At 39.3% G+C, this 16,131-nt stretch overlaps 1 protein-coding gene across 2 annotated transcripts in view; it reads right to left on the minus strand.

Moving 5' to 3' along the window:
• NELL1 (neural EGFL like 1) overlaps nt 1-16,131 on the minus strand; it is a 936,950-nt gene that overhangs the window by 804,284 nt on the left and 116,535 nt on the right. For both annotated transcript variants that reach the window (XM_008004248.3, XM_008004241.3), the window contains exon 3: nt 13,141-13,291. In XM_008004248.3, the coding sequence (XP_008002439.3) occupies nt 13,141-13,291 (151 nt within the window). The remainder of the gene's footprint in view (nt 1-13,140; nt 13,292-16,131) is intronic.

The following is a 16,131-nucleotide window of genomic DNA, read 5'->3' on the forward strand; positions in this document are numbered from 1 at the left end:
CCTTATCTCTCACCTCTTTGCTCATGCTGCATTCAGAATCCTCTTCCATTCATCTTGGCTGATTTCTACTTATCCTTCTGTTTAACATATTAAGCATAACTCTCAGAGGAAAGAATTTCTGACTCCTTTTGGTCAAGGTAGGGTGCCTGGCTCCCTGTATTCCTCCTATCAAGGCACTAATAGTACTCGGCAGTGTTTCTTTGACTGTCTCCACTCCTGTATGCTTCACAATTGTAGCCCAGCATCTATGACCACAGAGTATTTGATAGGTTTGCATTGTTATTTCCTGAATGATGCTGAATAGACAGCTTACAGTCTACTCAGATCATAGTCCTAACCCTAAAGACTCTCTAATTACAGACACCCAATATTTGTTTGAAGTGTGGAAACTTGCTTGCATACTTCAAAAGCAGTATGGACAGATTTGTTAGGGCAAGACTCCAATTTGCTCCCTTCCTTCCCAAATGAAAGTAATTTAAAAATTGAAAATATCTACTTTGTAATAATATAAGCCTATGTTGTATCTCATTGAGGAAAGAATTACCCAAGGAGAAAGTTTTTCTTGGCTTCTTGAGTTGGCTTCAACAAACCATGTAACATACTTCTGGAATTTTCTCCCCTTTCCTCCTACCCTCCATTCTGATATTCTTCAATCAATTTTATAAAAGTGCAAAATAATTTAAATATAAGCTTAAGTCATCTATAATTAAGAAGTTAAACATGCTTTTTTAGAAATTACAGAATACATTCCATTTGGCAATTCATTGTTTTAGATTATCTATAACAATCTCTTGATGTGAAAAGCTAATTACTATTTCAAATGGTGGGAAGGTCCCAACATCTACCTTCTTCCCTTATGAAGAATTTTAGGAAGAATTAGGAAATATCTAAAGAAGCCACAAGGACAGGAAGGAAAATGACATTTACTGAGAGCCTTGATATAAGAGATGTATGAGGAACTGCTCTGGTTTAATCCTCCCAATAACTTTATGATATGGTAATCAACCGATACCTTCACTTCACCTAGGAGAACCCTGAGTCTGAGGTAAATTAAAGGTAACTGCAAAAGCTCAAACATCTAGTAATTGATAGATCCAGGAGATGAACCCAGGTCTACCTGGCATCACAGTAGAAAGTTCTTTCCACCACCAAAGTTCTTCAGAAAACTGAAGAGTATCTTTTGAAATACAAAATTTTTCTTTAAAAAAAAAAGGAGACACCTTCTTAGGAAGCTAAAAATGTCGTCTTCATCTCCTCAGAGAAGGATTCCACAGGAAGCTTTTTCTTGGAGCCCTAGCTTTCAGCTTCCCATCTAATTATGCTTCAACTTAATTTTATCTATAATTTAGAAATAAAATTACAAAAACAGAAGATTTACCATTATATCTTATAGAGTTACATATACTGGCAGAGTGTTCAATTAGATGTAATCTGCATTAATTAAGCTTTCCATTTTAACAAAGCTCTATATTAACACATTTGAATCCAAAGAAATAAACATTAAATCTGCAATGTCATTAAGATAGTTCAGCAAGACAGATTCATCTTTGTTGCTCTGCTAATGCACTCTATTGCTACTGTAAAAAATAATTTTATCACATTAGAAATATACATTGGAATTAATAACAGAGTACCCATTCCATTCCATTACATTAAAGAGCCTATTTCAATTACTACCTCCAGGTACCTTTTTAATAGTCTTTATGTTTCAGTTTTCCGTTTCATTTTATCTACCCACTTACGATATCCATGGGAACTCAATTGGCTCAGTTACCTAGGGAGTTTCCAGATACTGCTTTGCCAAGAAGTTCACTCTGTGTTTAAAGAAACACAATCTCCCAAGAGTTTTAACTCTGGCTACTAGGTTCCCACTAGGTGAGAGAGATGCCTGCCTTTGGCCAGAAGGGAACTCAGCCACTGAATGAAGTCTTCTAATTCAATAATGGCCGTGCCTGAGAGGAGCCAGAAGCCTAGCAGAAATTGGAAACAGTGATTTCCAAAACAGTAAATGAAGTTTCTCTGGTTGACAGCTTTGGAAAAGGCAGGGGCATCATTGCTTCCTGTGGTGCTCATGATGGCTAGGGAAGGTGATCAGATCCAGAATGCTGTTCCCCCATTGTGCTTCATCAGTAAAGATGGAACATTTTGACTGGAATGTTGAACATTACCAGAAGGTTTGGGTGGTAGTCATTATTTTCCTTTAATCATTGAACTTGGGGTGGTGGGTGGGATGACTATTTTCTCATCTGGTCACTCCTCAGCACCCTGTCTCCCCTCAGCATCAAATTTCCATCTCAATAACATCGTCATTATCAGCAGCATCATCATTATGGCTTTTTTTTTTTTTTTTTTTTGGAGTTTCTTTTGTATGCCAAGCACTATGCTAGGTATTTTACAAATAGTAATCCTCAGAAAAATCACCAGGTAGTATCAATTCAGCCTCCAGATACCAAAACCTTTGCCCCTTCACTATCCTACGCAACCTCCCACGTATAGCACACCCAGGGTAATACTTGTGTCTGGTACAATGTATTCCATGTGAACCTTCTGAGCAGCTCTAACTGAAGATGAAGACGACAAATCTTTTTTTCATTTAAAATGTATTTATTGAGTGCATACTATGTGCTTGAGATTATTACTTGGAGAAACCCCTATGTGAGGCAGTCTGTTACCTATGCTACTTCCATGTATTTGGGCATAGACTCAATACGAAACACCCCAACCAATCAAGTCAGAGACTGCCTAGTGTTTCCAACACCCATGTTCTCTCATCCTTGGCACAATGCTAGGCTGAACTTCCCAGTACTGGTCAATGAAATGGGATACAGATTATACATGACATTTTCAGCCTGACCCTTACACCTATCCAAAGAAACTATGAAAAAATAATAATTACAATACCTACAATGCTTACATAATTACAATAGAAGCCATTAACCTACCTTTCTCAGAGTGTCATGGATTGAGCAATCAGTTAATCCATGCACAGAGAAGTTAAATAACATAACTCAAAGGTGCTATATATAAAGTCATATGTCTGTATATATCTACACATTTTCAGAAACTACCCATTATTTTAAAATGTACTCCCCAAAATCAAAAATATTGAACATGTGAAAGATCACCAGGAAAAAAAAATTCTGCAAACTCAAAAATCTACAAATCTGACAGCACATATTTCATGCCCTCAATTAACAATAAAACCAGAAATTACCCATTAAGTATTTTTAATTTAATCACTTTGGAATATTTAAACACTCCTTTAACCAGGGTTAAAGAGGAAGTCAAACTGAAATTAAGAACTATAGAAAAGTACAGAAAATAAAAACACTAAATAGCAATATCAATGGGCTGTATTCAAAGTAATATTCACAAAAAGACATAAAACCATCAGTGATTTTACCAGTAAACAGAAAATACTGAAGACAAATGAACTAAACATTGAAGAAGCTAGTAAATACCAACAAGATGATCCAGAATAAGGTAAAAAGTAGGAATCAGTGAATTTGAAATGAATACAGTTGACTTGATCAATAAAACTAAGAACTGTTTCATTTAAAAGATCAATAAATTACACAATCCCATAATGAGCCTGACCAAGTAAAGAAGAAGAAAACACACATATCACACATTAGGAATAAAAGGAGATAAAAATCACAAATATAAAAATTTTATTAAGTAAAAGAGATTATAATGTCCAACTATTTGCCAAAAAATTCCCAATCTCAATGAAATACAGGATTTTCTTAAAAACATAAATTGATCCCAAGAAGAGCTCAAAGTAATTAGATAGAAACCATACCATAAATGAAATGGAAAATGAACATTTCAATAATAAAATATTTTCCAGCTTCCCCAAAACCAAATTATCAGCCTCAATAATTTTTGTACTTTTCAGCCCAAATATTTTCTACACAAAACATTTTCTGTCCTTTTCTAATTATATTTACATGTCATTATTTACATCTAATCACATTTGCATCTATTTTCAGGCTCATTCTATCAGAAACACTTGTAGAAAAGATACAGTGTATATTTTTTAACTAGCCTAGAGCATAAAAAAATCCAAAAAGCCTTGAATTAACTCAAATACACAGAAAAATCTATGGCATCTCACTTATTAATGAATTAAAACATTTAAATGTTTTATAAGTTTAAAGTATTTAAAACATTGCCTATAATTCTTCAGTGCTTAAACTAATGTAGTTACTACTGCTTTTATTAATATTGCTATTGCTATCATTATTTAATGATACAAAAAATCCTAACTAAAGCATTAATGTGAGTTTATTCAAGGATCTCAGAAATAGCTCAACATTATGGATTCTATTAATGTAATTACTTATGTTAATAGATAAAAGGGGACAGACACAAAAGTCTCTCAAAATGCACACTGAAAAGATATTCAATAAAATATAACAGCTATTCTTTTTAAATCTTTCAGTAAAATAGGAATAAAATTAGATTTCCTTTACATGACAACTAGATAAAGACAGATAGAAATAGAGATAGATATTAGAAAGTACTACTAGACAGTTTATTAAACAGAGGACCTTATTAAAGTTGGAAAGAAAAAAAGGATTATCTGTTGCCCTCTTCCTGACTTTAATGAACACCTTTGATTTGTTCATATATTATTTACCACTATTATTGACATTCTAGTCCATATCATAAAACAAGAAAAAGAAATCGCTAATATAAATATTGAAATTTAAGAAAGGAAAACTTTTCAATATTTTCAAATTATAAAATTATATACCTAACAAGTCAAAGGGGATCATCTAAAAAAAATTAATGTTTGGCACATGGTATGCAATCGGCAAATGTTAGCTTAAAAAAGCTATTCGATATAGCTTAAAAATCAGCTAAAACTCAAAAGAAAGATATCAAAACCATATTAAAATATCAAAAGAAAGCAAGCTGTAGACCAATATCTCACTTATGGGTATAGGTACAAAAGTCCTCAACAATATACTATCAAATCAAATTCATAAAATAGAAAAAGGATTATAGAACATAACCAAGTGGAATTTATCCCAGGAATGCAAGTTTGGTATAGCTTCTGAAAATCAGTTAGTATAATATACTACATCAACAGAATAAAAGATAAAAACTATGTTATCATCTCAGTTGATATAGAAATAGCGTGTGAAGAAATTCAACACCCTTCATAATAGAAACACTAACCAAACTAGAAATAGAAACTTCTTCAGTATGATAAAGAATACTTACAAATAGGAAAAAAAAAAAAAAAAAAAAAAAAAAAACCTCCAAACTGGTGAAGAGTATCTGTGACAATCCAAAGCTAACATACTTCAAGGTGAAAACTGAAAGCTTTCCCTTTAAAATCAGAAATAATACAAAGAGATCTGCTCACCCACCATTTCTATTCAACATTGTACTGGAAGTTCTGGCCAGGGCAATTCAGTACAAAAATGAAATAACAGGCAGCCAGGTAGGACAGGAAGAAAAAACTATCTCTATTTGGAGATGACTTAATCTTATATGGAAAAATTCTAAGGAATTCACTAGAAACTATTAGAACCAATCAATAAGCTTACCAAGGTTGCAGGGTGCAAAGTAATAGGCAAAAGTTAATTTCCTTTCTATATAGCAGCAATGAGCAATCAAAAATTGAAACTAAAAAAATTATTCCATATACGATAGCATAAAAAAACCTAGAAATAAATTAACAGAAGCCACCAAAAACTTAGATTTTGAAAACCAAAAAAAAAAAAAAATTGAAAGAAATGAAAGACGATCTGAGAAAGCAGAAAGACACCCCATGTTCATGAATCAAATTATTTGATATTGTTTTGATGGCAATACTTCCTCACACTGACGACCTACAGATTCAATGCAATCTCTATCAAAATCTCAACTGACTTATTTGTGGAAACTGACAAGCTGGTCTTAAAATTCATATGAAAATCCAAGGGAACTAGAATAACCAAAACGGTCTTGAAAAGAACAAACTTGGAAGATTCATATTTCCCAATTACCAAACTTATTACAAAATTGCAATAATCAAACAGCTCTTCCATTTGGACAGACATATAGATCAATGAAATAGAAGTAATGATGGTAGTGGCAGGCTGTCTGGAGCAGCCACTACCATCACTCCAGCGGCAGCAATGAGGCGTGGCCAGGCCTGCAGGCTCTGTGGAGCAACTGGGAGCTGTGAAAAAGCAGGAGCCCCGCCCCTTCTAAGTTGGGGTAGAAGTTCCCCAGGCACACTGCAGTTGCCCACTTGCAGCTGCAGACCCAGGCCTCCTGCTCCGTAGAGCAGGCAGGAGCGGTGTCCAAGTCAGGGCTGCAGATCTAGACCTCCCACTCCACAGAGCAGGCAGGAGTCCTGTCCCCCTGGGCTCAGCTGCAGCTGCCCAAACTGTGGCTGTTGACCCAGGCCTCCTGTTTCACCAAGGCAGGAGCCCCAACCCTTCCCCCTCACAGCTGCAGCTGCCGGCCCAGGCATCCCTGCACTCTTGGGGACCTGGGAAGGACCCCACTGCCCTTGTAGGCTCAGAAATGCCTGCTCCCACTGCCTAGTTTCTCTCTGATACAAGCACCTGCTCCAGTCTTTGAGCAAAGTCAGGGCCGAGTCTCAGCACTGGCACAGCCTAGCCAGGTGTGCACATGCTCAGGGCTGTGCTAACACACCAGCCCTCTGCCACCTTAGCCCTCTCTGGATTTTGGGCACCAATGAGCATAGGAGGAAAGCTGAGGTGGGGCTAAAGTCAGCTCAGCATTGGCCTGCAGGTATCCCTTGGCACCTGCAATCTGGGAACCATAAATGTCAGCAGGAGGCAGGCAGGTTCCTGGGTGGAAGTGGGTGGGTCCCTGGTGAGGCTTCACCTTCAAGCCAGGGAGGACCAGAAGGCTGCCAGTTCCACAGACCAGAGTGGGAACTTGTAGTGCCTTTTCCAGGCATATCCATGGCCGCCCATGGGCCAACTGGCTTGTACTTCCTCCCCTCTGAGGCCCATAGAAGTCCAAAAGGGGTGTGTGAGTGGTCACTGCACAGTCAGATATGCTGGCTGCTGCCACGGGGTGGGCAGCTCCAGATACTGGCAGGGTTACCGACTCTCTGTGAGATTGTGGCTGAACCAGGTGCACTGCAAGCAGCTTCCACCAACGCCGAGGGAACACGGTGGCACTTGGAAGCTTGGAGACACCAAGAACTGCAAGGCCCCAAAGAGGGAGTCACAGCCCTGACTCGGGGAGCCCAGGTTCAACCAGAGGTGAGCAAACATCAGGAGGACCAGCTGCAGAGAGGAGCTACCCAGTCCAGGGCCTCCTCTCTGCTGAAACTCAAGCAGACATCAGGATAACCAGCTGCAGAGAGGAGCCACCCACTCTAGGGCCTCCTCTCTGCTGAGAGCTGCAGAGACCACAGCGGAACCTGCCTGCAGAGAGGAGCTTCCCACTCCAGGGTCTCCTCTCTATTAGGAGCTGAACACTTGTCAGACACCCTGGCTGAGGAAAGGAGCTACCCTTGTGGAACACTCTTCTATTGCTCAACAGAGCTTCTCTTCATCTTGCTCACTCTCCACTTGTCTGTGTCCCTCGTTCTTCCTGGTTGCAGGACAAGAACTTGGGACTCCCTGAAAGAGGCTATAAAAGATGTAACACAAACAGGGTTGAAACATTCTCCTTGCTTGCCACACTGGGGGCAAGGGGGAGAGAAAAGAAGAGCTGTAGCCCTCTGGGGAGCCCAGACCTGGGCTCCCTGAGCCAGGGCTGTGACTGTCTCTTTGGGGCCTTGCAGTTCCTGGTGTCTCGAAGCTTTCAGGTGCCACCGTGTTCCCCGGTGCTGGTGGAAGCTGCTTGCGGTGCACCTGGTCCAGCCACAATCTCACAGAGAGTCGGTAACCCTGCCAGTACCTGGAGCTGCCCACCCCGTGGCAGCAGCCAGCGTATCTGACTGTGCAGTGGCCAGTCCCCATGCTCACTCACACACCCCTTGCTGCTCCATGCCTGTCTCCCATCTCCCTTGGAGGCATGGCACCTAGGCCAGTACCATAAGCTGAGTGCAGCCTGCCAGGCCCAGTTGGTGGAACAAGCCCAGTGGACCCTACCAAAACTCGGGCAAAGGCACCACCAGCCACAGGTTTCTGGTCAGAAAAGCGACACCCCAAAGATCCCGTAACAGTAAGAGACCAGAAATAAGCCCTCACATTTATGGTCAATTGATCTTCAACAGGGTGCCAACACAATTCACTGGAAGAAAAGCAGTCTTCAAAAAATAGTGAAGAAACAATTGGGTATTCATATGCAAAAGAATAAAGTTGGATCCCTACCTCACATGATATATAAAAATTAACTCAAAATATATCTAAAAGATAAGTGTGAGAGCTAAGCCTATAAAACTTTTAGAAGAAAATAACTCAAAATATATCTAAGAGATAAATGTAAAAGCTAAACTTATAAAACTTTTAGAATAAAACATAGGAGTAAATCTTCACGACTTTGAATTAGGCAAAAATATGACATCAGAATCATAAAAAAAATAAAATAAACTGGACATCATCAAATTTTAAAGCCTTCGTGATTAAAGGACACCACCAAGAAAATGAAAAGACCACCCACAGAATGGGGGAAAACTGTAAATCATACATCTGATAAATGACTGCATCTAAAACATACAGGATTATTACAAATCAATGATAGAAAGACAACGAATCCAATTAAACGTGAGCAAATTATCTGAATATACATTTCTCCAAAGAAGATACACAAATGGTCAATAAGCTTATGAAAAGATACTCAACATCATTTGCCATCAAGCAAATGCAACTCCAAACCACAATGAGGTATCACTTCATACCCATTAGAATGTCTATCATCAAAAAGAAAGATAACAAAGAGTATTGACAAGGATGTGGAAAAACTGAAACCCTCAAACACTGCTTCGGGGAATGTAAAACAGTGTAGTCACTTTGGACGAGTCTGGCAGTTCCTCAAACAGTTAAACAGAATTTCCATCTGATCCAGCAATTCCACTCCTAGTCACATACCCAAGGGAAAAAAAAACATGTCCACACAATAGCTTGTACATGAATGTTCATAGCAGCATTATTCATAATAGCCAAGAGTGGAAACAATTCAAATGTCCACCAGCTGATAATGGATATCTATAATGTATTATATCCAAACAACATAACATTATTCTGCAATAAAAAGAAGTGAACTACTGACACAAGCTACAATATGAAGGAACCTTGAAAGCATTATTCTGTCAGAGAAGCCAGTCAAAAAGGAATACATAGTGTATATTTCATTTATATGAAATAACCAAAATAGGCAAATCTACAAAGACAGAAAGTAGATTAGTGGTTGCCTAAGGCTAGGGAGCTTATGAGGAAATTGTGGGTGAGAGCTAAAAGGTATGAGATTTCTTTTGAGGGTAATGAACACTTCTAAAATTGATTGTAGTGATGAATGCACAATTCTATGATTATACTAAAAGCTACTGAATTATAAAAATGAAAAATTATCTAGAAATCTAATAATGTCCATCATATCCCAATTGTTTCAAATACTTATTTATCTTCATCATTAGTAATACAATCAGAATCACATAAGAGAGAACCACGAAAAGAACCTGGGCGTCTGACTTTTAAGCCAACAATCCATCTACTACATACCTGGATCTTCTGCTATTGAATAAAGAAAAGCCCCCAGTCCTTGGTCAACTTACATATCTGGTCAAATGTCCATGCCAAATTTCTACAGGATAATTTGCTCCTCTAGATACTGTTATCCTGGTAAATAATAAAAGTAACCTGAAAATTATGAAAGATTCTCACTTATTGCAGATGGGAACATTTGGTGAGGGGAGGAGGGTTATAATGAATAGTCTAATTTCTAAATATATGCCATTATATATTCTTCTCTGTTTTCTTGCATTCCAGGTCTCCTTAACTAGATCTTCTCTACTAGAGTAGAAACTGGGTTTTCTGTATTACCCATAGCCAATGCATTACAAATCCACAGTCTTTCATACCTTGCCTTGTCAGACTACACACACATGGAACAGGGCACCATAAAGTCCAGAGGAGAGGGGATCTAGTATCTTACTTCTTCATATTTATTTTGTGTAGCAGTCAAGATCCGAGGTTGTTCGCACTTGTCTTTCATGGTGCCTGCTTGGCTCTCTTGCAAGTGTATTTTCCTTCCTTTCGTTTCTGCTCTAAAGCTTTTTAATAAACTTTTGCTCCTGCTTTGAAACTTGCCTTGGTCTCTCCTTCTGCCTTATGCCCCTCAGATAAATTTTTCTTCTGAAGACACAAGAATTGAGGTTACTGTAGACCCATATGGATTTGCCGCCAGTAACATAGTTTGGTGGCATGTAACTTGGATACCCTCCACTGCCAACAGACTTTGGTGCCGTGTGACTCAGATAATTTCTACTGCTAATATACTTTGGTGCTGTGTGACTCGGATATGTCCCCTAGTGGTAAGACCTCTATGCCTCACCTTCTTTGGCTAAAGGCATTCAACCCCTGTACATGGTTTTCTTCTCCCCTTTTCTTTTCTTTTATTTATTTATTTATTTATTATTTATTTATTTATTTATTTATTTATTTATTTATTTATTGAGATGGAGTATTGCTCTTGCTGCCCAGGCTGGAGTGCAATGGCACAATCTTGGCTCACTGCAACCTCAGCCTCCCAAGTTCAAGCAACTCTCCTGCCTCTGCCTCCCGAGTAGCTGGGATTACAGGCACATACCACCACACCTGGCTAATTTTTGTATTTTTAGTGGAGACGGGGTTTCACCACATTGGTCAGGCTGGTCTTGAACTCCTGACCTCAGGTGATCCGCCCTTCTCAGTCTCCCAAAGTGCTGGGTTTACAGGCATGAACCACGGTGCCCAGCCTCTTCTCCCTTTCTCAAAAAAAAAAAAAAAAAAAAAAAAAAAAAATCTGAAGTTTTCCTATTACAATGAAAAATGATTAAATGACTCTCCTTTCAATCATCCTTGGGTTCTATTAGAAACCTACTAGGGATATAAAAGAAGACAGCCTCACATCGCAACACAAAAGTTTTTTTAAAACCTATCCTATTGAAAAAAAAAATCCAAAAGAGAAACACGGCAAATACAGTTTCAGAACACACTTAGACAAGCAGAATAAACGTATATGTGTTCCAGGATGGCCACTCACCATGCACACCATGTGCTATCCTTTTTCATCCTTACAGAAGCCCAGGAAAATAGATTATTACACACATTTTACAGACAAGGAAATTGAGGTTCCAAGACATTGAAGAGCTGCTGTCACAAAGCTAGAACTGGAACTCCAGCCTCCATCAGTCTGACTCTGAAACCTTGCTCTTTCTAATAAAATAGCAACTATTTCACATGCTTCTTATCTGCTTTGGGAGGCTCTCCTCTGCATTCACTGAGAAGTATCTGAAGATCTACCTCCTACTTTGGGCATCTGTATAATCCTCATACCAAAGAGGCATTCACACTCAACCCCACAAGGCCAATGAGGCAAGGTAGGGTTGTGAAGCTGAGACTTGCCTTGACACTCAATCCTTGGAAAATGAGAACATATACCTTTCTCCAGCACACAGAACACCTTTGAATGAACCCATATCTCTCACAGACATGTACATCACCTTGCTTTCTCTGGGCTGACCAAGAACAGCCAGATTGTAATGACAACACCCCCACAGAATGATCAGGGTCCATCAGCACGCTTTGAGGCTGAGAGCAAACAACCATTAAAGACAGAACTGTTGATCCTTACAACTGCTGAAAAGTCTGCATAGAAAGAGCCTCTGTTCCAGCCAAATTGGTCTGTTCGCTGCTCCCACTCCCAAAATTGCATTTCTCTACATTTCTTCACCTCTGTGACTGTGCACATTGTTCCTTCTGTTTGATATAACACCTTTCTTCCCTTACCTGCTGGAATTCTGCCTGTGCTTCAAGAGCACTGTGTGTGGTCTTCCTTAACCACTAACCTAATGCATTTAATTCAGTGAACTTAACACCTTTACGTAATTTTGAAATTAGCTCCATAATTCATTGTAACACCAATCTACTAGTTCTTTATTATTGACTTTTTATTCTTTAGCTTTTTGTGTGGTTATGCCTTGTTTCCTGCATTGCCAAACTCCCTCATATATCCTTAGAAGATTTTGTTCCTTTGATTTCTCCACAAAACCTTACATGGCACCTAGAACAGAGTAGGCACTTCATAAATATTTTCAGTGGACTAATATAGAGGAACCCAGTATTAAAAATTAAAATTGTTTAGGTTACCTAATGATTATTAATTTGAATTCAATGATAGAGTGATCTTTCTTAAATTTAAAACCCATTGCCTAGGGGACTTTAGCCCAAGTTTTTAACATGGCATTGAAGCTTTGCAATGATCTGGCTTCTACCTACCTCTATAATACCACCCCTCATTGCCCAACCCAAACTCTCATCCCTTCCCCATACACGCTTTTATGTTCCAACCACTTACCTACCCACGTGTTGATTCTTAAAAATCATAGCAACCTCTTTCTGAAATGTTATTCTTCCATCCCTTACTCCTTCACATTCGGCATGTAAAATACTCAGATTTTTTTCCTTATACAACTATCATCTTTTCCAAAGCCTTTCCTGGCTACCACAACACTTAGCAGAATGACTACTCTTACCTTTATTTCCTGATTACAACCTTCTAGCACTGCATCTTCAATACTTTATTATATTTATTTGTCTATCTTCCCTACTAGCTTATGTGATCTTTGCAATGAAAATCCTACAGTATTCACCTTAATATTCCCAGTGTCAAGTATAATCCCCACATAAACACACCATAAATGTTTATTGAAGGTTGTTAAACATAACTAATTAACTTGCTTGATGACTAAATATGATAGAATGTGATTTTATTCAAAGTCTACCAGAAGACAGGTGAAAAAGATACTCATGATTGGTCCTTGGAGCGCAAACAAGAAAGCCACTTTGACCAAAGTAAATTCTTAATGCAAAGTAAATTCATGAATGTGTTTCACAGAAACGAGGCCTCAGTTAGATGAAAGTTTTCATGGGGCTACAAACTCTAAATTCCAAGACATTTTGTATAACCCATTAACTCTAAGGAGATTTTCAAAAGCAGAAAGAGCTTTCTTACCTGTGCTCCAGTTCTCGAATGGACAGTATCACTCCTGAAGTGGATGGCTTCTGCTGTACAGTGGCCAAAAAGGTGAATTCACTCTTGTTCCGGAACAGCTGAATTAATTTCTCACTCACATGAGGAGCTGCATGGATCTCTCTTTCTATGTCTAGAAATCAAGAGGAAGATCAGGAGAAACAGGAGAGAAGAAGGAGAGGAGAAGAGGAAGGAGAAGGAGGAGGACAGAGAAGAAATACAGGAGAAAGAGGAGAGGGGAGATGAGAAGGAAGGGGAGAAAAGATCCACGGTTAAAAATGTCATGTCCAAAGAATCCAGATTGCATTTTTCATTTTCCTCTTCTGTCAATAGTTTTCATTTTCAGGCACCATTCACCACTCCCTACAGCTGCATTCATTCAATGCAAATCCCGGAAATGCTATCTCTGTCACCGCGCCCACTTGTCACTTTGACAAGTTCACAATTGGCCAGTGATTTCTGACAGGAATTTTGACGGGGCACTGAGCAATTCAGTTTGCTGCAAACAGATTAGGTTGCTGTAAATAAGGTGAGAGGTAGTCGGATAAATGTGGTCCTAAATTCAGAGAATCTTGGGATAATAAGACCCAAATGCCACTCAGCATCCTCCAATTTCACTTTTTCCATGGACACAGCTTCCTTCTCCCCACAATGTATATAGGAAACCTGTCCTTGCCTTGTACCTAGCAGATATTTACTAGCACTAATAATGCCAGACAACTCTGCCTTTGCTTAAAGAATAAATACAAGGCATACTCATGCTCCACACACGTGCCTGGAATTTCTCCATAAACATGCAATGGATGACTTTCCTCATGAAATATTTATTAAAGTTGAAGCCAATTCAGCAGGCCTAGAGGTGTGTGATTCCAGCTAATCCTGCTCCTGGACAAGAATGTTTCTTTCTCCAACATCAGCATAATGAGAGACATCCATCACCTCATACCCAGACTCACCCTTGTCATGATAAACTAGGTGTTATCTCATTATTTTACACTACATTTTCTGGCATCAGAAAGGGACATTAAGGGAGCAAAGTTAGAGAAGATTATTCAGAGGATGATAAATGAACATTATAAGTGCGTTTGGTGGCCTCCTGTCACATTCTGACCACCTCCTCTGACTGCATGATAACTACTTGGTTATTTCTCCAGGACTACATGGGAAGCCCTTGAAAAACATAGAACTTCAAAGGCTGCACTGCCCAAGCAACATCACAGACTGGTATATGGACCTTGAAGAATCTCATCCTAAAGAGCGGCTTCTGAATAAGATATCCTTCAATTCTTGACCTTGGGCCGCAGTTCTCTCATCTGCAAAATGAGGGAGTGGACTAGGTGATCTCTTAGAGCCTTCCACCTTAGCCTTCTATAATTTTTTGAATTGTTGCTTCAATTTTATAACACAGAAAAGAACAGCACAGTCTTTTCCACCTGTAAATATCTAGGCTATGAATGGCAGAAAGCAATGTTTGTCCTCTATCTTGGAGACACCCAACTCAGGTAGACCAGTCTACCAGTATAAAACTTACCTGCACAATAGTGGCAAGGCCTTCACTACTTAATTGTTAAGTGGCATGCTGTCAGCTTTTGTCAAGCTTTGAGATAAGAGCCACTTGAAAAATGCTTCTATACCTTCTACAAAATCCCAGCCAAAGACATTCCAGATAATATTTAAAACCTATTAAATGTGTGGGTGAATCACTCTGTAAACGAGAGTATTAGAAAATGTTTGTTAATATTATTTTTATTATCATTACTTCTTTATTTTGAGATGGGGGTCTCACTCTGTCACCAGGTTGAAGTGCAGTGGCATGATCTCGGCTCACTGCAGCCTCCGCCTCTCGGGCTCAAGCGATCTCCCACTTCAGCCTCCCAAGTAGTTGGGACCACAGGTATGTGCCACCATGACCAGCTGTTTTTGTGTGTGTGTGTGTATTTCTGGGAGAGACAGGGTTTCCCCATGTTGCCCAGGCTTGTCTTGAACTCCTGATCTCAGCGGATCCACCCACCTTGGCCTTCCAAAGTGCTGGGATTGTAAGTGTGAGCCACCGCACCCTATTATCATTACTTCTAAGCAAAGATCATCTTAATAAATTCACCTATAAATAATGCCCAAAAAATTCAACTATTAAAATTAAGTTATATGTTGACTTTTTACTTTTTTCTTCTTTACTCATCAATTAGGAATCAACTGATTGGTAGTGGATGCCTGAATTTCAGGATTATAAAGCTTGGGACCAAAGAAAAGAGAGCCATAAGTGTTCAGCAATGCCTGCTGGAGGAAATGGATATGAATACCATATCAGCTATGGGTATCCTCACCTCTCACTGAACTCTCCCTGAGTGATATCATCCAACCCCATGACCAATGGCCTCCAACTTTATATCTGCAGCCCTAACCTCTCCCTTAAGCAGTACATTCAAATGTTCACCTTCAAGCATTTCAAATTGTAATGTGCCCACAGTGAAGCCTGTTCTCTTCCCTCCACTCTCAATTTTCTCACAGAGGTCCCAGTCTTAGTAAACGGTAACACCCTGTTCCTCAAGTCAAAAAACTAGAAATTGCCCTTGATTTTTCCCTGTTCTCCACTCTCCATATCCAATCTAAAAACAAGTCAAGTGGGCTCCCACATCTGGAATGTGTCCACTTCTTCCCAATTTCACTGTTAAAACTCTTGCCAAGCCACTATCATTGCTCCCTAGGGTGCTTCCAATGATCTCCTAACCTTCCCACTTCCATACTGCCCTCTTTTCACCATTCTTCACACAGTAGTTAACATGCTCTTTTTAAAGCCTAAGTCTGAGTCATTTCAGCCTCCTGCTTAAAATCCTCCAATGGTTTCCCACTGCTCATAGGATAAAATCCAGTCCCTTCAGCATGCCTGCAAAGTTGGACACAAACTGATTCTTGCCTACCTCTCCCACCCCATTCATACTTTTCTCCTTGGTTGCTAGAGGAGCACACCAGGCC

This window comes from Chlorocebus sabaeus, chromosome 1 (genome assembly GCF_047675955.1).
Source record: "Chlorocebus sabaeus isolate Y175 chromosome 1, mChlSab1.0.hap1, whole genome shotgun sequence".
NCBI classification, from domain to species: Eukaryota; Metazoa; Chordata; class Mammalia; order Primates; family Cercopithecidae; genus Chlorocebus; species Chlorocebus sabaeus.